Here is a 27325-nt window from a genome sequence, read left to right on the forward strand (position 1 = left end):
CTGTGATGGTCTTGAAATGCCAACCCCTCTGTGCCTCTGGCAGGTCGAGGCCAGGGCCTCTCGTCAGGTCTGCCTTTCCTCCCAGAAAGCACAGGGCACGGTTTGGACTGGGAACACCTTTTATTTGGCTACACGCAGCAGCAGGGGTGGGATCAGGAGGACACTGCTGTCCTTCCAGTGGGAGGGAGAGGAAGTGGGAAGGTCCTGGGAATGGAAGTTCCAGGGGTGGGGTGGGGGCTTGGAACATTCTTCAGGCCGCAGGTAGCCTGGCCTGGGTCTACAGGTGGACTGATAGTCCTTGGCAACCCCTCGCCCTACTCAGCCAGGGCTCATCCATGCAGCTCTCGGAATCAGGGCGCAATGCTGCCCTCTACCTGCTGAGGGTTGCCCTGGGCAGGGGTCCATAGGTCCTCTGGGAAGCCCAATTCCCACCTGGTGCCCACCTGGCTTCTGGGGCGTCATGACAGTGAGGACGGTCCCCACCACACCCGGGGCCAGCCTATCTCAGACAAAGCCTGAGCCTCCATGCAAAAGCCACCTCTTCTCGGTAGAACAAGAATGCTTACAAACAGCAGAATGTGGCAGAGGACAGGGCGCTCCCTCTACTTCCCAGATCTATCTGAGTTACAAGGTCACCTCACAGTCTCCCAGATCTATCTGAGTTACAAGGTCACCTCACAGTGTCTGCACTACCCAGGATGGTATGGAGCCGGCCAGACTTCCTGTTGGTCCCTGCTCCAAGGGCACCCCCAGAGAAAGGGAGAAAGGCCCCAGGAGGGAAGAGAGAGATGCAGATCCAGGTTGGCATCTGAGCTTAGAGATCCCCTCTCAGAGGAGTCTGGGGGAAGACCCTGGACCTCGCTAACCCCAGGGGCCCTATCTGTTAAAGGGGCCCAGCAGACCTCCCCTACCATCAGCGGGGACAGCTGGCCCTCCACAGGATGAGAGGGCGGCACCAACCAAGAGGCTCTGCAAGGAAGAGGCGACCAGGGGTCAAGGGTGAACTATGGGGCTTGGGGGAGCCTGGCCCCCACCTCCCCTCCCCAAGCCCTGCCCCTCTCTGACAGCAGTTGACCGTTTAGGATTTGGCAGATGGGGGCCTGGTGGCGTCAGGGCAGCGGGGGCTGGATGGTGATGCTGCTGTTGGTGACCCTCGGGCCGTACCACCCGGCCCAGGAGTGAGTGTCCACACTGCCGTGCTGAAACCAGATGTAGCGGACGCCGGGCGGGTAGTTGGAGAACGTGTGGGAGACCTGGCGGGAGGCGGGGGCAAGCAGATGGAGGGAGAGAGGTCAAGGGTGGCACAGCCTGAGGGGGCGGGGGAGAGAGGAAGAGGCTGAGTTCTAATTGCTGGATGAAGAGCTCTGGACCAGAAGTCGGTAGAATGACGTTTGAGTCCTAGTGCTGTGATTTAGGGCAAACCACATCCACTCTCCGTGCCTCAGTTTCTTCATCTATAAAATGGAGCACAGTCCTGCCTAGACCCATCCACAGGACACCGTGCGGGTCAAAGGAGCTGAAAGAATCCTCGTAAACTCCAAAAGATATTTAGACCCGTTCTGTCTAATATGCTTGTCACTGCCAACATGGCCATTTAAATTTAAATTAAAAGAAAAAATTCAGTTTCTCACTGCCCCTAGGAACTGGCTCCTACTAAGTGCTCATTAGTCACATGTGACGACCCTACTGGACAGCATAGATACAGAACGTTTCTATCACTGCAGAAAGTTCTGTTAGACACTGCTGGCCTAGATCAGGGATTGACAGACTTGAGCAAGTTTTGTAAATAAAGGTTTACAAACTTCATTTATGCATTGTCTGAGGCAGCTTCAACTCTCCAATGGCAGAGGGGAATAGCTGCAAAAGGGACTGTATGGCCCTTTAAGAAAATGCTTGCTGACCACCCCCCCACATCTAGATATTAGTAATGATCAATATTAGTCATTAATAATAGTCAACCTGTCTGAACATTTCTTTGGGCCAGGCTTAACGAACATCATTTCCTAGACTTCTTTCAGAGCTCTGTGAGGGAGGAACTATGAGTCCCATTTTACAGATGAAGCTAACAAGCCCAGGAGAGAAGCAGCCGAGTTGGGATTTGAACCCAGGCCTGGCCCCCACCCCTCCGCAGCCCACACACCTCCCTCCACTTGGCATCACTCTTCTGCTGGATCGTCGCCGGGTCTGGCTGGAAGGTTCCCAGAGGAGTGTGCGCGGACGACAGGAGCTGAACGCACAGCTGGTACTTGGACCCACAGTCCGGCCTGGCTGCAAACCTGCAGGCAGAGGCAGGACCCATCAGGGCCTCAGAGGCAGGGGCAGGGTAGGGGTGGGGGTGCCTGAGTGGCAGGCCACCCCACCCCAGACCCTCACCCTAGGCACTCACCAGTCCTTGACCTCGATGTCCGGCCGTGTGCTGTCCATCAGCTCGTCCCAATACCCTTCGGCCTTGAGGTCCACCACCTGGGACTTGAGGCAGGTGCTGGGAGAGGGCGGAGGGGTGGGAGGGGCTGGGGCTCACCACTAGTGCCCCGGGGGGCTAGGGCAGCCCTCCCCAGGGTGGGAGAGACCCAGGGTGAATTGACTATGGTTGTCCCCTACCCTGAGCCCCCCAAAACCCCTAGGACTTGGATCTTACTAATAGGAAGTCACGAAGTATTTCTTGACCTGGCCATTGGGGAATTCCTTCCTCTGGTCTCTGGAAAGATCCTCCACCTTCCACTCATCACCTCCATTCACATCCAGGTTCCAGAACTCGAACCCCTCTGGTGGGAAAGCAGAGTTCACATGGGAGGGTCACCTTCTGCCCAGGCCTTTCCTCCTGGCTCCTCTTCCTGGATCGCCACGGCTGCCCTCAAGCAGCAAGCTGTGGAACACTGCACACCAACACCCCCACCTCGTAAGAAGTGCTTCCCGCGCGCCTGGCACCATGTTAAGTGAGTGCCACCTGGAATCCTGAGACATGCGATGACGTGAGCCACCAGACCTGGCCTCTTCCGTGATGGAGAAAGCTCTGAATTGGGTCTTAATCCCAGTTTTACCACTGCTGGGCTGTGTGGCCTTAGGCAAGTTGCTTTCCCTCTCTGAACCTTGGTTTTCTCCTCTGTAAACTGGGGTCAAGAATGGGGATTGATAGACTCTTTCTGTAAAGTGCCAGATAGGAAATATTTTAGGCTTTGTGGGCCACATACTATCCCTATTTCACAGACTTGGTTTTGTCTGCTTTTTTATAACCCTTCAAAAATGTAAAAACTTATTTTTAGCTCCTGGGCTGGAGTGGGCTTGTGAACCATGCTCTGTTGGTTTGCTGACTGCTGGTCAAGACCACGGCTGTTGGGGAGTCAAGTGAGGCAAAGCTCTGGACAGCCTGGAGGGTTTGTTTTATCATCATTTTGCTCCAGAATTTAGCTGTATAATGAGGAACTAGGTTCCCATCTCCTTCCCTTATAGCCAGGTGAGGAGTTATAATCCAGCAGGGGAAGAAGGCGGATCTGGAAGGCTGCAGAAGCCTTGTTTTACCTGTTGTCATAACGCACTGGAAAGAACGGAGCCCCCGTTCTTTCTCAAGCAAAGGCCCCTGTGCCCTCTGAGAGAATCTCACTAGGCCTTGCCCTGGCATCTGGGAACTTGACCAACTAAGTATGGCTCTGACTTCTTGGCCTTGTGACTTAGGCACCATTAGTGCCCAATCGGCCAACCCTGCCTTTCTTAGGAAAGGCCACAGGGGAAGTAATGTTAAGAGTGGAATAAGAAACTCCAGTCTTGGCCTCAGTTTGCCCATCTGCACAACGGGGGCACTCACCATACCTACCTCTTAGGGTTATTGACAGAACTCAAAGAGATAAACTATCCAGAGTACTTAGCACAGTGCCCAGCTCACAATGAATGCTCAATTAGTGCAAGCTGGTATTACGACAGTGTGGGGGCATGCCAGGCTCTCTGCACCCCACCTTCAGCACATGGGTTGTGCAGCAGGTTCCTGCGGAGAGTGCACAGGAAGTAGAACACCTTCCAGTCGGCCACCGGCTGGTCCCAGTCCTCGGTGATGAAGCCCTCGCGCAGGCACTTGCACTTCCACAGGGTCACGAGGTCGATGAGGTCTCGCCAGAGGCTGCAGACCAGGCGGCAGCGCAGCAGCAGCTGGTGGGCGGGCACGTGTGTGAACAGCTCCAGCAGGATGTTCTCTGGCAGCTCGTTGATGTTCCCCACGGCCATGGCTTGTGGCTTCCAGAACCCTTCTGTGGCTACTGAAAAGCCATACTGCAGACCCAGCCCTGCTCCCAGGACTTGCTTTGCAGCACCCTGTCCCAGCTCCCTCGTTTAGTGTCTCAGGAAACTCACTGTACCTCTCTGAGCCTCAGTTTCCTCCTCTGTAAAATGGGGCCAGGAACAGGACTTACTTCCTGGGGTCACTGGGAGGGTTCAAGGAGCCTGGGACCCAGTAGGTGCTCGATGAAAGGTGAGCTCTGAGTTTTCTCACAGCAGCCTCTAGGGAGGCTAAGGAGGCCCAGAGAGGTGGAAGGACCTGCTCAGAGTCACACAGACAGGGACAGAACGGGGCAGGAGTCCCCAGCTCCTCTGACTCTAGAGCCAGCCTTTGTTAGGCCAGTCTGGAACAGCCCGCAGCCCTGCAGAGGTCTGTGGCCTGTCCTGTGCCTTGCCTTCCCCATTCTCTCTCCCATCCTCAAAACGCGCGGGAAGGGGAGAGGTTGGGGGAGAGGATAATTATTTTCTCCGAAGGCGGGGGTGGAACCCACAGGGGTCAAGCGACCTTCTCAAGACTCAAGATCACGGGGGTTACTGTCCACCAAGCTGGGCGATGGGGGAGGGGGAGGGTCTTTCTTATCTCCCCTAAACCCCACCCCACAATGTGGGATTAAAATGACCCCCAAAGTCAGGATTCGGTCCCTCGCGCATCGATGGGGTGACCCCAGCCCCGGTTCCTGCTTGCACCGCCGCTCGTTGCCGCCGCGCAGCTTGGACAGTCCCCGCGGCCCGGGCCTTGCCCGCGCCCGGCCTTCCTCCAAGCACTGCCGCGCCGCCGGGAAGCCTTGGGCCCGTGCCCCCCAACCCCGGCGCCCTGGGAACCCCTCCGGCCTGTCACCTGAGCTCGGAAGCTGCTGCGCGCTCCCGCGGGCGCCCGGGCTGAGCGGGCCTCCGCCTGAGGTCGCCGGTGACTGCGGCCCCGCCCCGGCTCCGCCTCCCCCCCCTCGCCGCCCTCCAGCGCCTCCCGCTTGGGACGCACCTCCCCCCCCACCTCCGCGACGTAGGAAAAGTACCTGTGTGTGGGGGTTGGAGGGCGGGAGGAGCCGCTACCCTCCTTCCGCCTGGGCCGTCCGCCCCGCACCCTCCGCCTGACTCAGGTCTTCCTGCCCCCTCGCCGCCTCCTCCCAGCAGCCCCCCAGGGTTGAGCTGGAGGACACCCCAAAGCGGACACCCCCCCCCCCATTAAAAACACAGAGCGGCTCCTGACCTTGCTCCTGGGTCGGCCGGAAACCGGCAGCCTCGGGCCTCCCGCCGAGCGCTCGGGACTGCGGGGCGGCCGGGCGCGGGGCCAAAGGCGGGGCGGGGGCCGGGGCCTTTAAGAGGCGCGGCCGGCCCGGGCCCGACCCAGACGCGGGCAGCGCCTGGACTCGCCGCCGCCGCGGGACTCGGGCAGCCCCGCAGCGCTCCGGCTCCTCCTCCTCCCGCGACCGCCTTCCGCAGCGATGGACGGAGACGGCGACCCAGGTAGCCGCCGCCGCCCGGACCCAGCCCGGGAGGGGAGACTCGGGCAGGAGGGCGTGCGCCACACAGAGGGGGCAGCGGAGAGCGAGGGGGCCCCGAGACCCGGCGCCGCGAACCTTCACCCAAGCAAAGCCCTTGAGACGATCTCGAAGGAGCACGGTCGTCTCTCTGGTGTCCTGCTCTGGCCTCCAGGCCCCGAGAGTTGACAAGCTGAGAGGGAGGACTCCTGGGTCCCATTTACCCAGGAAATAGGACTGGAGGAATCCTATGTTCCAGCCTCCCGGCCCCCTGGGGGTCTGGGGGCTAGGGGCTGGGACGCATAAGGGATGGAGGAGGCTGTAAGCCTTTTGCTTCCATCAACTTCCATTTGCCAGCTCTGACTTGTGAGCTCCCTGAACCCCTGTGGGTTTTTTAGGGTTACGGACCTCTCCCCTCATCCAGACATCTTCCCATACTCCCTTGCCTGGAGGTGCTGCCCTTTTCCTTTGGGGGACTGGATACCCGGCCGGGATCAGGCCAGTGTGGGGGATGCTGTGGGGCAAGCTATTGGCCGGCATGCAGGGCCCTCTGAGTCTGCCCAGTCATGTTCTCTGGCACCAAAAACCCCCATCCCCCCAACTTCCCTCTGGGCTTGCAGGGTGCAATGTGTTGGCAGAATCCCCTCAGCCCTTTCTCACCAGACCCCGCGGAGGATGGGCATTACCTGGGGGAGGCAATGGGAGACAGGGCAGCAGGTAGTTAAGCTCTCCTTTCCCAGCCCTGAAAGTCCCACCTCCTGCACCCCAGGCTCCCAGTCCCTGGCTCCCTTGCCATACCCTTAGGAGGGCTCCAGAATCGGCCCCTCCTTTTCCCCATGGCCCAGCTATTCCCTGGACCCTGGGGTCCGCTCCAGGTGAGTGAATCTACCTCGGGCACTGCTTTCAGGGGCCAGATAACTTTCCGACCGTGACAATGTGGAGAGTTGTGTGGGTGCGAGGGGTGGGGAGGGGCTGTAATCGGATCTGGGGCCTTGAGGGCCAGGCCCGGGGCCAGGAGAGGGGACTGGGCAAGGTACACCTTTCTGGGGAGCATCAGGTGTCCACCCAGGGCCAGGGCAGGGCCCAGGGGGAGAGGTGGAGAGGTGAGGACATTGGGGCCAGCTCCCTAGAGAGCAGTGGACAGCAGGATGGGTGGGTGGTGCTGAGGGCCTGGCGTGTTCCTCTCTGCCTCCCCACCATTCTGTGGTGTGACCTGGGAGAAGTCACTAAGCTCCCTGGGCCTCAGTTTATCTTTGCCAAAATGGAGGGGGGAAACCCCCACATCATAAATATGTGGCAATAAAACAAAAAACAAAGCAAAACAAAAAACCCACTAAAGTGAAAACGAAGGGAAAGTGCTATGTTTAACTGTAAGCTTGGCTAGGTGCTTTCTGAGAACTTGCTCTGGGTTCTGGGCCCTGAGGAAGGAAGAAGTGAACCCTGACCCAGCTCTCAAGGGGCTGACCTTGGGGGAGGAGGCTGAAAATGGTGCAGGTGAGGAGGTTCAGGGCTGGCAGGCTGGGGTGCTGGTGTCACCAGGACCAGGGATGCCTTGGCCCTGCCACCTGTCTCCTCTCCTAGTACCCAGTCTGCTTCCACTTCCCATCTTAGCTTTCCAGGACCCAGCCCTCAAGAACCCCCCATCATAGTCTGAGAGTGGGTGGTCTCCCCCATCACCCAGAGTGGCCCATCCCCTGCCCACTGTCCCCCATCCCCACTGCGCTGGAGACACTGGGCACTGGGTGTCTGCTTACTCAAGACCGCCACTGCCTGGCTCAGCCTGGCTGGGATCCAGGAGGCAGTGCAGCCCGCAGTGCTCACTTGTGCCCACCTCCTTGCAGTTTAGAAATCCTCACCCCTCCTTGGGGGATCTGAACATCGGCACAGCCCAATGGCCTGGCACAGTGATTCCTATTTTACAGATGGGGAAAACTTCCTTTCCCAAGCACCTATTACATCTCCCTGTTTGATATATGTGGCCTCTTTTAGGGAGTCTCCACCCTCCCCAAGTAATGCAGCAGAGGCTGGCTGGGGATGGCTGGGTCTCTGGTCCCTGCTCTCCCTCTTCCCAGACCTCTGATCCCCATGTGCCTTGCCCTATTACCAGCAGTGTGACCTTCAGCGAATCACTTCACACCTCTGAGCCTGAGCATTTTCATCCACAAAACAGAGGTCATAGCAGTGCCTCCTGATTCAACAGATGATTTTTTTCAAAGGCTGTCTTGATGGTTAATGGCAGCTCTAGAGTCGGGCCACCTGGGTTCAAATCCAGGCTCTAGCCACTTATACAACATGATTCGGGGCCCTTTAGTCTCTCTGTGCCTCAGTTTCCTCATCAATGAAATAGGGACAGCAATAGTAGCAACCCCAAGGAGATTTACATCCTCACAGATTTAAGGAGTAAATAAAATGGAGATGCTGAGAATAGTGCCCTGCACATAGTAAGTGTCCAGTAAGCTTTAGCTTTAACACTGTGCCAGGCAGGGCGAGACACCAGACGCCGGGACCAAGCAGTGTTTCCCAGACCCTGACCCTGATCTTACAGAGCCCAGTCTAGTCGAGAGAGGGACATTTACCAGACCATCTCACTCCCCTGACAAAAACTAGGAAGGACAGGTCCTCATGCTGTGCAAGGAGGGGAAATGCTGGAGGGCTTCCCTGAGGTGACCCCAGCTGGGCTCTCAGAGGGTGAAAGGGAGTATAGAAGTTCATGTATGAAATGTCCGTTAGGGCTATTCTATAGAAGGATGCCATTAAGAATAATATGATGGTGGCTGTGATCTGCTGAGGTATAGTGTTTGCCGGCTCAGGAGGGGAAACTGAGGCCTCTTTGGCAGACTTAGCGGCTGGTCTGTGGACCAAGCCTCCTTGGCATCAGTCTCTGGTCACAGAACCTTCAATCGCGGCTGCGCGTTGTCCCAGGATGTGTCTGTGTGTGTGTGTGTGCCGTGGAGGGGGGGCATCCAGGGTGTGTGTGTGTGTGTGTGTGTATGTATGTGTGTGTGTGTGTCACAGCCCCTTCCCCTGACCCCTCCCGCAGAGAGCGTGGACCAGCCGGAGGCGAGCCCGGAGGAGCAGCCGGAGGAGGCGAGCGCGGAGGAGGCGAGCGCGGAGGAGGAGCGGCCGGAGGAGGAGGAGGAGGCGGCGGCGTACCTGGCCGAGCTGCCCGAGCCGCTGCTGCTGCGCGTGCTGGCCGAGCTGCCGGCCGCCGAGCTCGTGCAGGCCTGCCGCCTGGTGTGCCTGCGCTGGAAGGAGCTGGTGGACGGCGCCCCCCTGTGGCTGCTCAAGTGCCAGCAGGAGGGGCTGGTGGCCGAGGGCGGCGCGGAGGACGAGCGCGACCACTGGCAACAGTTCTACTTTCTGAGCAAGCGGCGGCGCAACCTCCTGCGCAACCCGTGCGGGGAAGGTGAGAGGCCTCGCCCACCCGCCCGCTCCTACCCGGGGCGGGGGCTGGGACGGAGGCTTCCCCGTTACCCCCAGGGCTGGGGAGCTTAGCGTCCCCCTCTGTAAAATAGGTCATCATAGTGCCAGCCTGTTTTGAGGGTTAAATGAGAGAAATCTCTTTGCACGGTGCCCGGCACCGGGCAGCTCCAATAAATACCTTTAGCTCTCTGGCCGCTTGCCTGCCCCCTCTTCCCCCCATCTCCCCAGGTCTTTCCAGCGAGCTGGGACAGGGTGACCCTCCTAGGAGGGAGGATTCGGAGACACGGGAAGTGCCCACCATCCATCCCCCAAGGTCATCTGCCCATCCGGGAAACGGTCGAAGTGCTTGGTTTCCCTGCCCCCATTATAGGGGCCGGAGCCACGCCCCCACGCCCTCAGCCCGGACTGGGTGACCAGGGCGGGGCCGTTGTGTCCCTACAGAGGACTTGGAGGGCTGGTGTGACGTGGAGCACGGCGGGGACGGCTGGAGGGTGGAGGAGCTGCCTGGAGACTGTGGAGGGGAATTCAGCCACGATGAGAGCGTCAAGAAGTACTTTGCCTCTTCCTTTGAGTAAGGAGCAGGGGTGGGGGGGGGTGGGGGGGGGGGGGGGGGGGCGGGGGGAGGGGAGATGGTGTGTGGCGTCTGCTCCATCCGAACCCCAATTCTCCCAGGTGGTGCCGCAAAGCCCAGGTCGTTGACCTGCAGGCCGAGGGTTACTGGGAGGAGCTGCTGGACACGACTCAGCCGGCCATCGTGGCGAAGGACTGGTGAGGGGCCGCGGGCCGCAGAGGGGTGGCAAACTGCAGCCGGATGCCCTGCCTCGGGGGTGCTGTCCCCCAACTTTAGGGGTCGTGACCTGCAAGGGTTGAGGCTTCCGAGTTTTCGGGAATGGTGGGGATCTCCCCCACCCCCTTTCCTGAGTTTTAAAATGTTGGCTTAAAAAAAAAAAATCTGAGATATAAACAAAACATTTCCGCGTGGATTGGCTTTGGCCCCAAGGTTGGCCGGCCCGGGTTTTGGTCCCGGTTGCTGCACCTTGGGCAAGTCACTTCCTCTGGTCGCGGTTTCCTTATCTGGGAAATGGGGTCTTTAGTAGCACGGGCCTGGCAGGGTGGTGGCGGGAAATGGGAACTTTTCAGGAAGCCCCCAGCCCTCTCTCCGGGCAGGTACTCGGGCCGCAGCGACGCCGGCTGCCTGTACGAGCTCACGGTCAAGCTGCTGTCGGAGCACGAGGACGTGCTGGCCGAGTTCACCAGTGGGCAGGTGGCAGTGCCCCAGGACAGCGACGACGGCGGCTGGATCGAGGTGAGCTGGGGCTGTGGGAGGAGGGCGCGGGCGGCGGGGCGGGGCCTGGGCGCGAGGGGCGGGGCTCGTGGAGACCCCGCCCACGGAGTGCGTGGGCTGTGGCTGGGTCCCGCAGACCAAGGGATGTGGTGCAGGGGCCGAGGGAACCAGCCGGGACCAGACGCCGTCGGCGCTCCGGGGTGCGGTGGGGGATGGGGGAGGTCACTGGCTCCCCTCCTCCTCCTCTGATCCCAATACCTCCCCATCTTCCCCCGCCAGATCTCCCACACCTTCACTGACTACGGACCGGGGGTCCGCTTCGTCCGCTTTGAGCACGGGGGGCAGGACTCCGTCTACTGGAAGGGATGGTTCGGGGCCCGGGTAACCAACAGCAGCGTGTCGGTGGAGCCCTGAGCGCAACCCCCCCGCCCCCCCAACCTCCCGCTGCCCGGGAGGGTTAGAGACCCGGGGTTAGATAGCCGTTTACTTAGCCAGTAGCATCCTCACCTCCGTAGCCTACTCCTCTCCCGCCCCCTGCTTCAGGCCCAGCCCCCACGCGGGAAGAGAGGGTGTTCCGTTGGCAAATTCGCATATATTTGCCTACCATTGGCAGCCTTCCCTGGAATGGAAGCTCGATGAGGGCGCGGGCCTGGGCTGGCTCTCGCTGCTGAATCCCCTGAGTCTAGCACAGTGCCTGCCACAAAGCGGGTGTTCAATAAATAGTCTTTGTCCAGTGAAGGAATGAATGAACAGAGGAGTGAATGAATCCCCTTCCCTTCCCATTCTTCCCTGTCTCCTGAAGTCCCCTGGCCCAGCCTGGAAAAATACTTGGTGGGGCTCCAGCTGCTCGGGTTTCCAGGGGACCTTGGCGGGTGCCCAGCCAGCCGAGCCAGGGCCGGCCGGGCCGGACAAAGGCCGGGATTGTGCGGGCCCAGGAGGGGCCAGCCGGGCCCGGCGCCTGAGGACACCCAAGCTGCCCAGAGGCCAGAACCGGGAGGGGGTGGGGGATGCCCTCCTGGCCTCTCGGTCCAGCGCTTGTCCCAGGCCCGGCTGCCTGCCGCCTCCCCCCACCCCCTTTCTGAAGGCAGGCTGGAGGTGGCAGCGGTGCCCCATCTGGGGTACACATTCCCCTGGGCTCAGGGATGGAGGGGAGTGGCAGGGAGATGGGAGGGGGGTGGGGAGACACCCACTTCATGCTGTCCTCCCTGGGCTGGTATTGGATTGGACAATAGCCTTTAGCATCTGGTCTCTCATTGGTCCATTTCCATGCCCTGCCCAGAGGGGTTTCTTGCCCAGAGGGGAGTATGGCAAGGGGTTTGAGGGAGGGCAGAGGGTGAGGATGCTGTGCCAGTCTCTGAGTTTGGGCACTCTATTTCTTTCTTCCCCAGGGGCCCTAAAACGCAGCTCTTCCCAGGACTCTGGGCTGCTGCCCTGGGGGTGGTCAAGGGCCTTGGGGTACCTCCCACCCTCCAATAAAATCACTGTCCCTCCAGCCACCTGCTGGACAGGTAGGATTGCAGTGTTCAGGCTGCAGGGGCCTGCCTGCATTTGTTCACTGGCTCATTCATTCATTCACTCAGCATTCTTGGAGCCCCAATTCTGGGCCAGGCCCTGTGCAGACCCCTGTAATTACAGGGGTGAGTAAGACACTTGCTATCAGTGGTCTGGTTACATCAAGGATGGGGCCCCCTTGGTGGAGGCACAGTCTGCCTTGGGGGGCATCCTCAGTCTTCCAGGAGAGAAAAAGCCCTGACCTCAGAGAACCCGTCTAAAGACAGGGGTAATGCTCAAGGGTCCCCTTGATCCTGTCTCAGGGACATCCCAGTCTGGTGGGGAAGGCACAGCCCACACCACCTGAGCTGCCAATCAGGGGCAGCTTGATGAGAAGCTGTGAAGAAAGAAGCCTGGTCTTCACACTTGCACACACACATGAGCTCCAGTGTTTAAGTGAAGGAGTAATAGGCAAGGCAGTGCTTTGGCTTTGGAGTGGACTAGAGTGGCATGTGGGGAGAGGACCAGAGCTTGCTCTGGGGCTACGGAAGAGGGTGGGACAGAGAGATCTGAGGCCAGGAGTCTGGCTCCAGGTCCCAGCAAGAACCGGATGTTAGCACAGTAATGCAGGGGGTGTGGAATACCTGCAGGTGGGGGGAAGATCATAAACTCCCTGAGTTTCAGGTGCTCATGGAGCGTAGGAGAGAGGCACTTGGCAGGAGGTGGGGGTGGTCTGGGTATTCTAAGTAAACTGCAGGCTCTGGGCTGGAAATACAATGTATGTGGCCGGCAGCCAAAGCCGAGGGCAGTGGTGAAGATAGGAGAGGGCCCGGAGAAGTATCCATGCCTGGAGCCACACTGGGGAGGCAGAGCAGCCAGGGAGGTGGGGATGGTTGGGTAGCGGGGGGTGCAAGCCCAGGCCCTTCCTGCCACTTGTTGCATCTCACAGGAAGGAGCCAGAAGTCCAGAAGCTGGATTCTCTGCCCTGAGGCTGCCATGGCCTCTCCCCAGGGCCAGGACCCCACAGAGGAGAATGGAGGGGATCGGGAAGTGGGGTGCTCCAGGCCACCAGCTCAGAGTGTTGTCACTGAAGGGGCTGGTGTTTAGTTGTGGAAGATGAGGCAGTTGCCCCTGCGTTGTGGAAGGGCTGAAGCTGGGAGGAAGTGAGCCGGCAAGGCTCACTGGCACTTGGCTCTCCCCAGCACCTTATGAGGGTGTGGAAGGGGGAACAAGCATTTGACCTCTAGGCTTTCTTGCCCCTGACCCTAGAGGGCAGAGCTTTAAGGAAGACAGATATGAGCTTCCGTTAAGGAAAAACCTATGTGCTGTCCAGCAGGTCTTCTCTGGACAGTGAGGAATGTTGAAACTGATGGTGGCCGACTAGTTGGCCACTTCTCTCAATGGCACCCAATCCTCAGCTGGGGAGAGGTCTGTATGTCCCCTAAGATCCTTTCTAGTCAATCAAGTATTTACTGAGCACCTACTATGTGCCAGGTAGGGATGAGACAGACAAGGTCTCTCTCCTCCTGGAATTTACAGTCTAGATGGAGAAACATATAAATAAACAACCAAAGAAATGATCAAGATAATTATCAACATGATATAGCACTTAATACACACCAAGGCACTACTCTAAGATCTCTGACTCTGTCTATTTATATATTATACATTGAATTCTCATAATAATCTTATGAGATGGGAACTATTATTACTTCCGTTTTTACAGATGAGAAAACTGAAGCACAGAGAGGTTAAGCAACTTGCCTGAGGCCACACAGCTAGTAAGAAGGGCAACTGGGGATTCTACCCAGCCACAGTGTAGTAAACAAAAAGTGAGGGTGGGAGTGCTACTTTGGGCAAGGAGATCAGGGAAGACCTCTCTGAGGAAGTGACATTTGAATTTGTTTTAGTTTCCAGACTGCTAAAACAAATATCATACAATGGGTTGGCCTAAACAACAGGAATTTACTGGCTTACAGTTTTGAGGCTAGGAGAAATCCAAAATCAAGGCATCAGCAAAGTGTGCTTTCTTCCTGAAGACTCTGGCGTTCTGGGGCTGGCTGCCGACCATCCTTGGACCTTGGCTTTTCTGTCACGTGGCAGTGCATGTGGTGACTTCTCCTTTTCCTTCCAGGAACTGTTGACTTCCAGCTCTGGTTTCTCTCTCTTCTCTTTCAGTCCTGCAGTAATACGATTAAGACCCATCCTGAGTCAGTTGACCACACCTTAACTGAAGTAACCTCATCAGAACATTCTATTTACAATGGGTTCACATCCACAGGAAGGCACTAAGATTAAGAATATTTATTTCTGGGGCACGTAACTCTAAGCCACCATGGTCTACCCTCTGGACCCTAAAAGGCTTTGAAGAAAGGCGATGCTTTCTTCCTGAAGATGGTGGCATTCTGGGGCTGGCTGCCAGTGAGTCTTTGTCCTTAACTTTTCACATGGCATGTGGGGGTGTCTCCTGGTCACTCCCTTCTCCTCCAAGTTCCGTTGATGTTCAGCTTCTGGCTGCTCCCTCTGTGGATTTCTCTCGTTTTTTCTCTCTCTCTGCCTGAATTTCATTCAGCTTATAAAGGACTCCAATAATAGGATTAAGACCCATCTCGGTTGAGGTGGGCCACACCTTAACCAAAGTAGCCTCATCAAAAGGTCCTACTAACAATGGGTTCACACTCACAGGAATGGATTAGCATTAAGAACATGTTTTTCTAGGGTATATAGAGTTCCACATCACCACAAGCCTCGGTCCTTGGCTTCTCTGTCACATGGCAATGCACATGGTGGTGTCTTCCTCCTCTCCTGGGTTCCATTGACATCCAGCTTCTGCCTGTTCCCTCCAGCTTCTCTCTCGGTGGCCTTCCCTAAAAGGCCTTCAGTGATAAGATTAAGACCCATCCTGATTCAGTTGGGCCATATCTTAACTGAAATAATCTCATCAAAATGTCCTGTTTCCAATGGGCTCACACCCACAGGAATGGATTAAGATTAAGAACATGTTTTTCTGGGGTGCATAGCTCCAAACCACCATGGAATTGAATGATGAGGAGAAAGAGCGTTGTAGACAGAGGGAGCTGCAAGTGCAAAGGCCCTGAGGTGGGAATGAGCGTGTTTGCAGATCAGGAAGGTCAGGCATCCGGTGGAGAGTGGTTTGATAAAAGGTGGAGACGTGGGCAGGCAATCCACAGAATGGTTTGAGCACCTATTCTGTGCCCTTCCCCATAGTGTATATATACTAGGGAGGCAGATATGATATCAGCTTCCTTTAAGGGAAAACCCATGTGCTGTCCTTATGTTTACAATCTAGTTGATGAAGCTCAACTTCCCAAGGTAATAGGAGGATGATAATGTTGATAACTTTCATGAGGACGATAACGGCCAGATGCATTTGCTGAAGATGTCAGGGTGCTAAGAGCAGTTGCTGAATCTGCTCAACAGCCCTCCCTGGTAGATACAGATACTCCCATTATATAGGTGAAGGGGCCATGACTCAGATGCCAGGTAACTGCTCAGGGTTGTTCAATGGGTGTGTAGCTGAAGTTGGGTTTCTAGCTCAAGGTCTTAACCGCTTCACTATGGTGCAAAATCGAAGATGGGCAAGAGCTAGGGGACAGAGCAGGGGCAGACGCTGGGGGTTCTGAGGTGGGAAGAGTGGAGAGAGTTGGAGATGACAAGGACTGTGGGGGCTCCAGGATTCTAGGCACAGCATTACCCCAGGCAGGAGGAGGGGGGCTGTTGGGGGCTCTTTTGGTTAAGGGATGGGGAGAGAGAAGAATACAACCTCTTTTAGAGTTCTCAGTGGAGCCCACTATTTAATCACTTTGTATTTTTAAAATCCTGCCTTCCCCTTCCTGATTTATTTACCTTGTAAACCTGGATTTTTGTTGACATTACACATTTAGTTGTGGACATGGCGGGAAGGAAGGACCAGTTCCTCCAAGCACCACAAGGTGGCAGCGTTGTCAAGGAAGTGCCCAGGCCCCACTAGTCCTGCCCATTTCTGCACTGGGAATGCCAAGAGCAATAAAAGACAAGACACAGGGATCTGGAGCTGGGATTTGAACCCAAAGCCCGATCTCCTTCCATTGCCTGGGGCCGAGTCTGGGTTTCTCAGGGGCTCCACTCTTTGCCCCACTTTGGGGCTGCCCTTACCTCCAGAGGTTCATGGGAAACATTTAGGAGCCTTGGTCCTCAGAAGCCTGAGGGTTATCTGTCCCCAGGGACTGGGCCCCGAATGGGTCTGGGGGCTCACTCTCACTGCCCCTCCACACTGGGTCAGAGCCTCAGGCCTCCTCCCCGGTCTTTGGCCTGCTGTGAACACAGAACAGCCACGCAGATCCAATCCCCAGCTCCTGGAGAGTAATGATTTTGCTATTTTTTTCTCATAAATTAAACCTAATCTTGTGTTGACTGTGCTGAACAAGGAGAATAATGAAGAAGATTAACATGAGATGGTATTCATTCTCCTCCAACAAGAGCCAATTAATTGTCAGCAGGATTACAGCCTGAGCCTGGAGCTGCCAGCAACTCTGCAGGCAGGGTGGGGCAGGGGTGGGGGCGGGTCTCCTAAGTGCTTCAGCTGGGGTCTGTTGGTGATACAGCATGAAAGACTTCAGTAAGCTGTAAGGAAGAACTGCCTGGATGCGGGAGGGGGCTACAGCCAAGGAGGGGGATGTAAAGAGTGTGGAATCACTATCCCTGGTGATGTTTGTAAGACACAGAAGGAGGCTTTGTGCACCCACTGGGGACCCTGAGACCCCAGATCACCCACCCGTCTCCATCCTAAACCATCTGGGACCCTCCCCTGCTCTTCCTCTCATAGGGGCATCTCTTTCTGACCTATTCCAGTTTTATGGGCACTGTTCTGGGGTCACCATTGGTAAATGAATCTGTATGCACAGGGGCTGCAGCCTCCTCCCAGCTCTGCTTTCCTTTCTCCCTTCCTCTCCCAGGAGTCAGCCAGACTGCTTGCCCAGGCTTAAGAGCATGGATTTGGAGACAGAAGTACTGGGGTTCACCTGGCTTTGCCCCCGGCCCTCATCTGCAAAGAAGGACCTGCTATCCTCACTTGCCAGTCTGTTTTGGTGCTCCTAGCGGCTTAACTCACCTGGGCCCTGGGCCCAGCTTCTGGCACCTACCAAGTTCTCTGCACATGGTGGTGGGGTTGGATGGATTGGACCGTCTGCACAGGGGCCACTGGCATCGAGAGGAGGGAGCTCATCTTTGTTGATCTCCTACACCATCTCCGTTGTCCCCTCTGTGGGAGGCTTCCTTTTGTCATGCCGATTTATTGAAGAGGAATCCAAGGCTTAGAGAGGTTGGTCTTTTGGCCAAGGTGACACAGCTGTAACCCGCAGAGCTAACTGAGACAGGGCCTGGGTCCCAAGGCCCCCAACGCTTGTGCCCTGTCCCAACTCTGTTTCTTCACGCACACGAAAGGCATTCAAAAAACGCTTGCTGAATGAATGAAACACTTGTCAGATGCTCTTTCTGGTCTAGTAAGTCCCTGTTTCAGACTCTCCCACATCTCAGTAACTCCCAGAAGTAAATGGATTGTGTGTGATTTGCAAAATTCTTCTTTGTAGTTCTTGGCAACTCACCCATCTTACTATGGCTATCAAGAAAATTCCACCCTTCCATTCAGATCACAGAGCTTGCTTTGTTTGCTTGGATTGATAAGGTTTTTTATTATTTTCTTGGGTGGCAGAGTATCTCCAGTCGAAGTCCACATCTTACCATTGGTGGTAGCTCACGACCACTGAGTGCTCACTATGTGTTAGGCAGGTTCACAGCACTGTCTGTGCATTGTTTTATTTAATCCTCCCAGCACATCTATGTACTCGTATCGTCCTTATTTTAGAGATGAAATAATGTAGCGGAGGCTCAGAGGCCTGCACGTCTGCCTGAGGTCACACAGCTAGGATGTTGCAAAGCTGGAAGCCAGCTGAGGCCTCTCTCACTCCAGAGCCTGAACTTGCCCCACACCAAGCTGCTTCTCCAGGTGATTGACTCTCGTGGGGGTGGGGGGGATTCCAGTCCTGTGGGGAGTGCGGGGGTGGAGGCAGGGGCCTCCGGGTCCAGTGGGAGCCAGTGGGCTTTTCTATGTCCCACAATCATACATTCAGGCTCAGCCCCAAGGATAAGCCTGGGGCTCATTTGTGAAAACACCTAGCATTCAAGCATTTATTGAGCACCTTCTGTGTTCTGAGTTTGCAATGTTGAACTGACGTGTTCTTTATCCCCTGGGAGCTTCCAGACTAAAGCAGGAGAATGCCCTGGATTCCTAGCTCTGACTCTCCCTGGCTGTGTGACCTCAATCAAGTCACTTGACCAGTTGGTGCCTCAGTTTTCTCATCTGTAAAATGGGGGATCATCATACCTACCTCATAGGGTTATTATCAGGATCAAATGAATGAACATTGGTAAAACACTTAGAGCAGTGTCTGGCAAATAGAAAGTGTTATATACAAGTTTGTTAAATAAATAAAATGAGCCAGTCTGGCAACTACAGCCTGATCGTAAAAGGGCTGTGATGGGGAAGCCCAAGGTTTTTTGGGAACCCAGAGGAGGACGTGCAACCTAGCCCTCAGTCAGAGAAGCTTCCCGGAGGAGGGGGTGAGTGGCATCTTGACCTGAGCAGGAGTTGAAGGTAAATTACTCCCCTTGCCAGCTCTTGGCTCTCTGTGCCATCAGTTGGAGCTGGAGCACTAACTGGTCTTTTCCTGGAGCTTATGGTCATAATTCATCAGTGTGCTAAGCACTGTAGTCACAGCTGAATTCAAAAAGAAGTCTTTGTCCTCAGGGATCCATGATCGAGGGGGATGGGGGGAGAGGGTCCGGAATATTCTCCAAGTCAGGGGAACAGGACCCTTGCCAGGGTGGGCAGTGTCGGGGAAGTTTTGGTGATGTGGGGGTAGAGAGGCCTTCAAAGCCTGCAGAAAGACAAAGATGCCTTTGAAAAAAGAGAAAAAAAAAAGGAAGGAGGAAGTAGTCAGGGAAAATGATTTTCTCGGCTGACGTTTCTTGGGGAATTAAATCTTGTTTTTTGTCACCATGGAGTGGAATAATCCAATATATTAAAGCAGAAGCCCCCCTCCTATTTATTGCTGTGCGTTTGACCCAGCATCTCGGCTCTGCATTTGAAATCAGACCGTCCCGGGGAGGGAGAGAGGAAGGGAGGGAGGTGTTGGCCTCCCGGATCGATTACTACCCTCTCTAACACTGGAAAAATGAATTATTCCCTGAAAAGCAGGCTTCTCATCTGACGAATTCTGCACTGCAGAGCTGGTGGAGTTAGGCCAAATTGAATTTGGTCTTTGAGAGACATTTAAAACCAGGTGGGCTGTGTGTGTTGGTGGGGGTCCAGCCACTGGGGCTTCTGTTGGCCAGACTGGGGAAACCCTCTGCTCACAGAACTCTGGGGTTGGGGGTCCCAAGTGGTAGCCACCCTGCCTGCATGGTGCAGGGATGAGCTGTGCCCGCCTGAGGCTCAGAGAGGGGAGGTTGCTTGTCTGAGGTCACACAGTGAGTTGGTAATGATGGCAACCTCCTACTTTATTGTTTCTTGTCCTCTGGGTCCTGCTGGAAATGACCCCAGTCTCCCTCCCCACCCCCCCTGGAGAACCTCAAGTGGACTTTCCCTTATGGAGCACTGGTTCTGCCTGTTCACAGCTGTGTGACCTGGGGCAAGTAGCTTAACTTCCCCGGGCCTCAGTTTCCTCATCTGAAAACTGGGGTTAATTAACATCCTTGTACTGGTTGCCACTCTGTCAGCTACAAATGACAGAATGAAATTCAAAATGGTTTAATCAAAAAGCAAATTTTCTGGCTCACATAATGGAAAAGGCCGGAACGGAGTCCTTTCAGGTATGGCTGGATCCAGAGGCTCCAATGGTGTATTCGGAACTTGGCTTTTCTCTCCATCTCTCAGCTCTATGTGGCTTCATCCCAGGCCCGTTCACTCCAGGGGAGTGGGGCTGATGCTGTGTGGTTTGAAGAAGGTGGCTGGGTGAGGGCAGAAATCCTAACACAGAGTCCCGCCTCTCACATGCCCCACGTGGGAATGAGTGGGTGCTGGCACACTCCGCCAACCGCAGCGTGGCTGACCGTGCTTGCTTTCTGCTTTCACCAAGGGACATATGCAGTGTCCTCCTGGGCAGGGTGCAAGGGGCTCTTCCTGGACTCCCCCTACCACCTCCATGGTCTCCCGCTCCATCTCCTCCCTCGGGGGGGGGGGCATTCCTCACCCCACACAGCCTGGGAGCTGCCGGGGCTGCCCTTGCACTAATGATGTGGGGAAGAGAGGAAACAACTAGCCCGAGATGGAGCTATTTTCGCTGAAAAGCCTCCCCTTGGATTTGAGCAGGGTTTTCAGGGCTAATGAGCTGAGGCCGAGGGAGTTGCCAGGGAGGGAGCTTCTTCTGGTCCAGTCTCTTGTTGTGCAGGGGCTGAGGCTGGCCAGGGAGACGGGGTAGGGGCCTGGGGAGTGGGGCATGGAACTTGCCCCATGGTGGCACTGCTCACCCTTGTCACCCCTGCCCTCCTCTGGCCCCACCCCCAGTCTGATCCACCTCACGCAGGAAGTATCCCCAACGGCCGAGAAGATTTTGCCAAGCTTTATCATCTCTAGCCTGTATGTGAAAACACTGGGTGTCTGTCTTATATTCCCCCAGACGTAAAGCCACATCATTACATTGCAGTCACCTTTTCATATTAACCCCCCCACCAACCCCATTCTGAGAGATTCCAATGTGCTCAACTCTATTAATTGAAAGTTGCCCCCAGGGATGAAGGTAGAAGGAAGAGGAAGAGGATGGAGAAAAGGGGCGTTTTGTTTCACACCCACCACTGAGTACCAGCAGGTTCTGTCTTTGGGGTAACCAAGGCAACCTCCTGTGCCTTTCCACTTACAGATGAGGAAACTGAGGCAAGCAGGGAGTGAAGGAACATGGGGTGCCTGGTTCCTTCTTGAGAGTCAGCCTCCTTTTGGGTCCACGCTTGGCACCAGGTGTGCGTACAGGGTGGTGGGGAAGGAGATTAGTGTCCCTGGCTCTGTTTACTTTGGGTGGGGAGGAAGGGCTGGGAGGAGAGGCCAGGTTGGAGGGGGTGGTGGTGATGGGAGGGCAGTGGTGCAGGGGTAGGGATGGGGAAGGCTCCAGACCTGGGGAGGAAATGAGGTGGTAAGTGGGCAAAGCTGGCAGAGCCCAGGCTCTCAGGGGGTCCTTAGGGCCTTGATCTGACTGGCTGGGCCCTGCCCTCCAGGAAACATGGGATCTCAGGAGCCAGAGGGGAGAGGTGCAGATGAGCACAGAGTGGCAGACTGGGAGTTGGGGTCTGGCAGAGCACGCAGGTCCCTGCTCAGGACTGGAGGCAGTGACCAGCTGCTCGCCTTCCCGGCTGTGTGAGCCTAGGTAAGGCTCCAAACCTCTCTGAGTGTGCTGGTTTGGATGTATTATGTCCCCCATGAAAAGGCATATTCTTTGATGCAATCTTGTGGGGTAGACATTTTAGTGCTGATTAAACTGGAATCCTTTGAGTGTTTCCATGGAGATGTGACCCACCCAACTGTAGGTGATAACTCTGATGAGGTAATTTCCGTGGAGGCATGGCCCTGCCCATTCAGCTTGGGCCTTGATTACTGGAGCACTATATAAGCTCAGACAGAAGGAGCCAGCTTGCCACAGCCCAGAGGGACACTCTGAAGAACACCCAGGAGCTGAGAGAGGAGCTGCAGATGAGAGACTGTTTGAAGACGGCTGTTGAAAGCAGACTCTTGCTCTGGAGAAGCTAAGAGAGGACAAACGCCCCAAGAGCAACTGAGAGTGACACTTTGAAGAGGAGCTGCAGCCTAGAGAGGAATGTCCCAGGAGAAAGCCGTTTTGAAACCAGAACTTGGAGCAGACGCCAGTCACGTGCCTTCCCAGCTAACAGATTTTCCAGACACCATTGACCATCCCCCAGTGCAGGTACCCAACTGTTGATGTGTTACCTTGGACATTTTATGGCTTTAAGATTGTGACTGCATAATCAAATAAACCCCCCTTTATAAAAGCCAATCCATTTCTGGTGTTTTGCATTCCTGCAGCATTGCAAAGGATGGGGAGTGGGAGCTCCCAGGGATTCCTTCTGAGGGTTCAGGGAGGTGGCAGCGCCAAGCCCTGGGTCATGCTTTAACTGTCCCCAGATCCAGGGCCCTGCAGGGAATAAAAACCTTGTCTCTTGGACTCAGATGGCACCCTCTCACCACCTCTAGGATATTTAGGGGGTTATCCAGAGCAGGCAAAGGCAGTTGAGGAAGGTAAAGGGAGCAAATCAGATGAAAGGGAGGAGGGAAAGGTCGGAGGGAAGAGAGAGGGTGCAGCAGAGCTGGGGGTGCTGTGGCACAGGAGGGACCCCTCCCATTTTTTCTTGGGCTCTCTTTGAGGATGGAAAGTTTCCCTTCTAAGGGTGAGCTGGGCTCCTTCTTTCCCTGGGGTCCTTAGTGACTCCTGAACTTTATTTCCTTCTGCCTCTGACTCCGTCCCTGCCCTGTGTGCCACCCTACCCCCCTCCTCTGCACCCCTGCAGCATGCCTTGCCCAGCAGCCCCTCCCTGGCCCATTCCTCTCCAGGGAGGAGGAGGCAGTGGCAGGAGATGGACGACTCCACCTGGGCCCTTGGTAGGGCTTGTGGACCTGAGGAGGGGGGATGCTGGAGGAATTCTGAAGTGCTCTGCGCCTAGGAAGCTTTCCCAGAATTCTCCCAGCCTTCTCCACCTGCCCGCATTGCACACCCTCCAGCTTTGAGCAGTGGGCAAGGGAGCAGTGAGCATGGTCAGAAAAAAGTGCAGGCGGGACCTGGGTTCAAATCTGATTTCCACCACTGGCAAATGGAGTTGCCTCGGGGAAGTTTAATTTACCCTCTCTGGGTCTCATTTTTTTTTCTTTTTCTCTTAAATGGATATAATAATACTAATCCCATAGGGTTAGATTTATTCCATGTAAGGCCTTGGGTGCATACCAGATGTTCACTAAAGACTCTGGTATCTATCAGATTTTGAGGGGCACAGGGAGGAAAATCAAGTCCCCAACTGGGTTTATCACACAGAAGAGAGGTGGGGGGTGGGGGGCTTGTGAATGGGGACTGGTCACAGCTCTCCCCAAAGGGCTGTGGCTTAGAGGCCAAAGGGCAGGGACACAGGTAGAAATGCTGGAAAGGACAGTGAGGGGGTGAGAGTAGATGAGTTACCTGGGAAGATGGTGCTTCAGCCTTACCTGGGCCAGGTGCACCCAGTCTTGAAACCACCACAAAGGCCCTTTCCAAATGTAAGTGTGTAGGGGTGTGTGGGGGTGGGGCATGCACACTCATCTGCTTACTTGAGTCTGACCTGAATCCTCACAGCTGCAGTTTCAGGCCCCTGGGCTTTACCCTGAATGAGTATTGGCCTTTCCTCTCTTCTGCTGTTTCCCCTTCCTTCCTGAGATGATGGTAGCCCAGAGCATGAGGACAAGGAAAATGGGGCATCCCAAGTTCAGAGTTCAAGTCCACTGCTTTCTCCCAGGATGGTTTTGGGGAAGTTACTTTACCTGTCTGGATCTCAGCTTCCTTCCCTATGAGATGGGAACCACATGGAGCTGCCACAAGAGTCAGTGAGATGAGTGGTTGAGAAAGTGCTTTGTAAACATAAGCATTCTGCAAACACAGGTTTTAGCCAGAGTCAACTAGTCTTCTTTTCTATAAAGCCTCTTTTGGGGCTCTAACCACTCCTTCAAACACCCAGCCTTGGACAAATGATTTTAAACTAAATTCTGGGCCACAAGCTCATGTCTTTCTCTGTCCCCCAATTTCTAATGCCTTTGAGAGGACATTCGCCCAGTCTGCCAGCCTCTAGACCTGACCAGACACAACAAACCCTGCTGTGAACTTGGGCAGGTTTCTGGTTTTCTCTGGACCTTTGCTAGCCTGACTGTAAGGTGGGGGTAATAACCCCTTTCCTCTCCTTCCCTAAGCCTAATTCCCTGGAGTGAAAGTTGACTTGGGGGTGAGGGGACAGGCAATCCATGCAAATACCCACTAACTGGCCATTTGAGGTTTCTCCAAAGCCACCTTCCTCCTGAAATGTTGGAGCCCAGCACATGCTGTGGCCAGAGGAGGCTCCTCTGTACACATTGTCCAGACCCAAAAGGAGAGCAGGGATCAACTCATATAACAAAACCTCAGACACAACCTGTTGGCGCCCAGCAGCTAGGCTTTTGCTTCTCTGAAGCTTGGGGTTTTCTGAGCTGATATGGGCTGGAGGCCCTGAAACCTCTGGAGCCCTTGCTTTTCCCTCTGCTCCTCATCCTGCATTTTAATCACTTTGGGATTTGGGGGCAGACTTTTAGGGGAAAATTCAGGCCTTTTTCACTCGGAGAGATAATCCATCTGGCATGGAGACAAGCAATAGGAGTACTTTAGCACCACGGACAGCATCCCACCCAGGGACCAAGGCTGGAAATCCTGAGCTCCCAGTTGCTCACAGGAAACAGAGATGGGAGGCCCGAGGATCAGTGGGCACTGATGCCACCAGGACTGGGCACTTCAATACATTAGTCCATCTTGGCCTCCTTTTTATTCTTATTTTACAGAGGAGGGACCTGAAGCTCAGCAAGGTTAAGCAAGTTGACACAGCTGGTTAGTGGTAGAGCCCGGATTTCGATCTGCATTTGGCAGGCTCCAGACTCTTCAGCTTACTGATTCTCCAGCCAGATGGGAGAGGCCCAGTTTTTGCACACTTGTGGCAGAGATGGCTCCAAAGCTGCTGGCATTTGGACCTGGGAGGCTGGGTTTGCATTTGTGAGTGTGGTTCCATGAGCACCCCTGGGTGTGCACGAGGGTTCAGTGGGGCTGACTATTTACAGGAGTGTGTGAGTCCTTCAGGAGATAGATGATGAGGATTGTGTCTTATCTCGGAGACTCTCTCCTCCTGACTTTCTCCTTCTGGAGAGAGACCTAGGATTCACTGCTGGATTTTTTTTTTTTTTTTTTTTTTTTTTTGCAAGCACTTAAAGAACAGACCAGAACTGATAGCTAAATTAAACCTGCTGAGTGCGCCTGTTTAATTGAAAATGCCATCTGTAATTTAAATGTCAGAATCGGGATGGTTATTACGGCCACCTTGAAGATTGGGGCTCATTTCACAGTTTCAAAACAGACCAGGAAAAGCAGCAAATGGACCATGGCCTGCGGCGGCGTGGAGCGATTAATAAATTCTCTGGTCCCGCCGAACACTGGCTCCCACCGCAGTCCCCGCAGAGGGAGTCTGGTTGGGAGCTGGGTGTGCTGGGCTTGGGCTCCAGGACTAGCTTCCTGCTTGCCCCTTCCATGCCTCCACTCCAGTCTGCACCAGATGCAGGGTGACTTTTCCAAAGTGCAAGTCACATCTTGTCCCTTTTCTGCTTAAAACATGAGGATCTCCCTGGCATTTCCAGGAGGAAATCCTAACCTCTTAGCCTCTGGAAGACAGGCCCTGCCCTCCTCTCCAACTTCGGCTCCTGCTACTGCCAGTTGCAGATATCCTAATTGCCCCCAGGCCTTTGCACAAGCTGAAACTTTGCCTGGAAAGCCATTCCTTCTCTCATCCATCCTGTGAGCACTACTTTTCATTCATGACTCCACCTGAGTGTGACTACCTCCAGAAAGCCTTCTTGTACTTCCCAAGGCAGGTTAAGTGCTTCCTTCTTGGTTTCCCATGGCCCCTATCTTCACCTCTGCAACTGACTTATCACACACAGTTTATACTAAGAGCAACTTGTGGACAGAGATGGTGCCTTGTTCATCTTGAGGCCTGGTGTCCTTCCCTGAGCAATCACAATAGCAAGCATTATTGGGCACTTACTGTGTATGACACCATCATTAGTCCCATTTTAGAGATGGAAAAACTGAGGCACATAGAGTAACTTGTCAAAAGCCACATGGCTCCCAGTGGCAGAGCTGGGACTTGGACCGAGGCAGGGCCCTCAGCTTAAAGTGTTTGCTCTTTGACTACATGAATGACCGTTTGAGTGTGTTCAGTCTCTACCCTGGGGAGGCAATGTCCCAACAAAGCAGCTGGGCATAAACTCAACAGGGAGTTAAGCTAGAACCCGTGATCATCCTCCTATTCCCAGAACTCAGGTCCTGGTGCTTCCTGTAGGAGGGGGTTCCTGTGCCCAAGGCTGGCCTCCATGGCTGCAAGGTGGTCCTTGTTCTGTCTTATACCCCTCCAAAGGCAACTCTCTGCTTGCTCCATGCTCTGCTTATGATCCCCTGGTTGCACCTGAGGAAGCAGTGTGTGCAGTCAGACAACCAGGATGGGCATCCCTGCTACTTTCAGCCATGGGGCTTGGGCAGGCCATTTCTGCTCTGACCCACACTGTCTTCACCTCTGAAGTGGGGTCATAATAATGCCTAACTCATAGAATGGTGGGGATTATAGGAGATCATAGAAGTACAGCTCTTAGCAGAGACAGTAGCAAAGGCTCAATGTATGACAACTATAACATTCATTCATTTACTCCTCCATTATTTCTTTCTTAGCCTATTTCCACAGGGAGGAGAATGTACCAGCTCTGTGTTCCTGGGCTCCCTACTCCCAGCTTTCGGGCATTTTAAACTGCTTAATGGAAAGAGAGATCACATTCTGCAGATGTTGCACACCCATCCTGCTCTCAGCATGGCCCCAATCTCCCGGCCCCATCTGGCCCACACCCCATTTTCGTGTTCCATCTGCCCTCTGCCCTACCCCATATCTGACCTCTTCTCTGGGCTGTCCTATAGCCATTTATTTGCTCAGCCAAGAGAAAAACTCTCTCCTAATTAGATGGGTTTCTGTCTCCCCAGGTTTCACTTCTTGCATCTTCTCAACTTGTTAGAGGAAATTACATATTGACGGTGGTACTGATTTGCATAATTCAGATATAATTAGGAGAAATATTTGCCAGAGTGTCAGGCAGAGGGGCTGGTGCTGCTGTATCCTGTTGACCTTGGGGAGAGCTTGGGATTGTACCTTCAACTCTTACCAAGTTCATGGCTTCTCTACTCTGTAAAACCCTGTAGATGCTTGTCTCTAGAACGTCACTCCTACGTAGGTTTCAAGGCAACAGGAAAGCACCTTATTGTCCCCAAAGTATCTCCTTGTCTGCACCAGCACCTGGAATTCTGACCATGAGGGCTATGCTGCGGGGGCCTGCTGGGGATGTAGAAAGATGCTCTGCTGTGCAGGAGACCCGTGGAGACAGAGGTCAGTTTGCTTGTGAAGCCCACCAATCTGGAGAGGGGGACAAGGGCTTCAGGGGAGTGTCAGTTTGACAGTAGGAGGAAGGGAAGAAAAACCAAGCAGTGCTTGAAACATGAGATTAGAAAATCGTGTGAGCTGGTGAATG

At 54.9% G+C, this 27325-nt stretch overlaps 2 protein-coding genes across 2 annotated transcripts; one reads left to right on the forward strand and one right to left on the reverse strand.

Moving 5' to 3' along the window:
• Positions 1-101: 101 nt before the first annotated feature.
• Positions 102-5604, reverse strand: LOC119527949 (F-box only protein 44). The gene is made up of 6 exons (XM_037828520.1): positions 5474-5604; positions 3951-4244; positions 2639-2765; positions 2387-2482; positions 2141-2276; positions 102-1253 (listed from the first exon to the last, which is right to left on the reverse strand). Exons 2-6 carry the CDS (start codon positions 4213-4215, stop codon positions 1110-1112), a joined length of 768 nt encoding a protein of 255 aa, XP_037684448.1. The 5' UTR covers positions 4216-4244; positions 5474-5604; the 3' UTR covers positions 102-1109.
• Positions 5265-11190, forward strand: FBXO2 (F-box protein 2). The gene is made up of 6 exons (XM_037828514.1): positions 5265-5730; positions 8785-9150; positions 9609-9738; positions 9840-9935; positions 10335-10473; positions 10732-11190. The coding sequence occupies exons 1-6, from the start codon at positions 5709-5711 to the stop codon at positions 10864-10866; spliced, it is 888 nt and encodes a 295-aa protein (XP_037684442.1). The 5' UTR covers positions 5265-5708; the 3' UTR covers positions 10867-11190.
• Positions 11191-27325: the final 16135 nt, after the last annotated feature.

This window comes from Choloepus didactylus, chromosome 2 (genome assembly GCF_015220235.1).
Source record: "Choloepus didactylus isolate mChoDid1 chromosome 2, mChoDid1.pri, whole genome shotgun sequence".
NCBI classification, from domain to species: domain Eukaryota; kingdom Metazoa; phylum Chordata; class Mammalia; order Pilosa; family Megalonychidae; genus Choloepus; species Choloepus didactylus.

Bases quoted from the DNA above. Each gene is read 5' to 3' on its own strand.
- LOC119527949 (XM_037828520.1), bottom strand. From the start codon at position 4,215: ATGGCCGTGGGGAACATCAACGAGCTGCCAGAGAACATCCTGCTGGAG. The intron at 2,766-3,950 runs GTGGGGTGCAGA...CTTTCCCACCAG, and splicing joins GCACAACCCATGTGCTGAAG to AGGGGTTCGAGTTCTGGAAC. The intron at 2,483-2,638 runs GTAAGATCCAAG...GCCCTCTCCCAG, and splicing joins TACTTCGTGACTTCCTATTA to CACCTGCCTCAAGTCCCAGG.
- FBXO2 (XM_037828514.1), top strand. From the start codon at position 5,709: ATGGACGGAGACGGCGACCCAG. The intron at 5,731-8,784 runs GTAGCCGCCGCC...CCCCTCCCGCAG, and splicing joins GGACGGAGACGGCGACCCAG to AGAGCGTGGACCAGCCGGAG. The intron at 10,474-10,731 runs GTGAGCTGGGGC...TTCCCCCGCCAG, and splicing joins ACGACGGCGGCTGGATCGAG to ATCTCCCACACCTTCACTGA.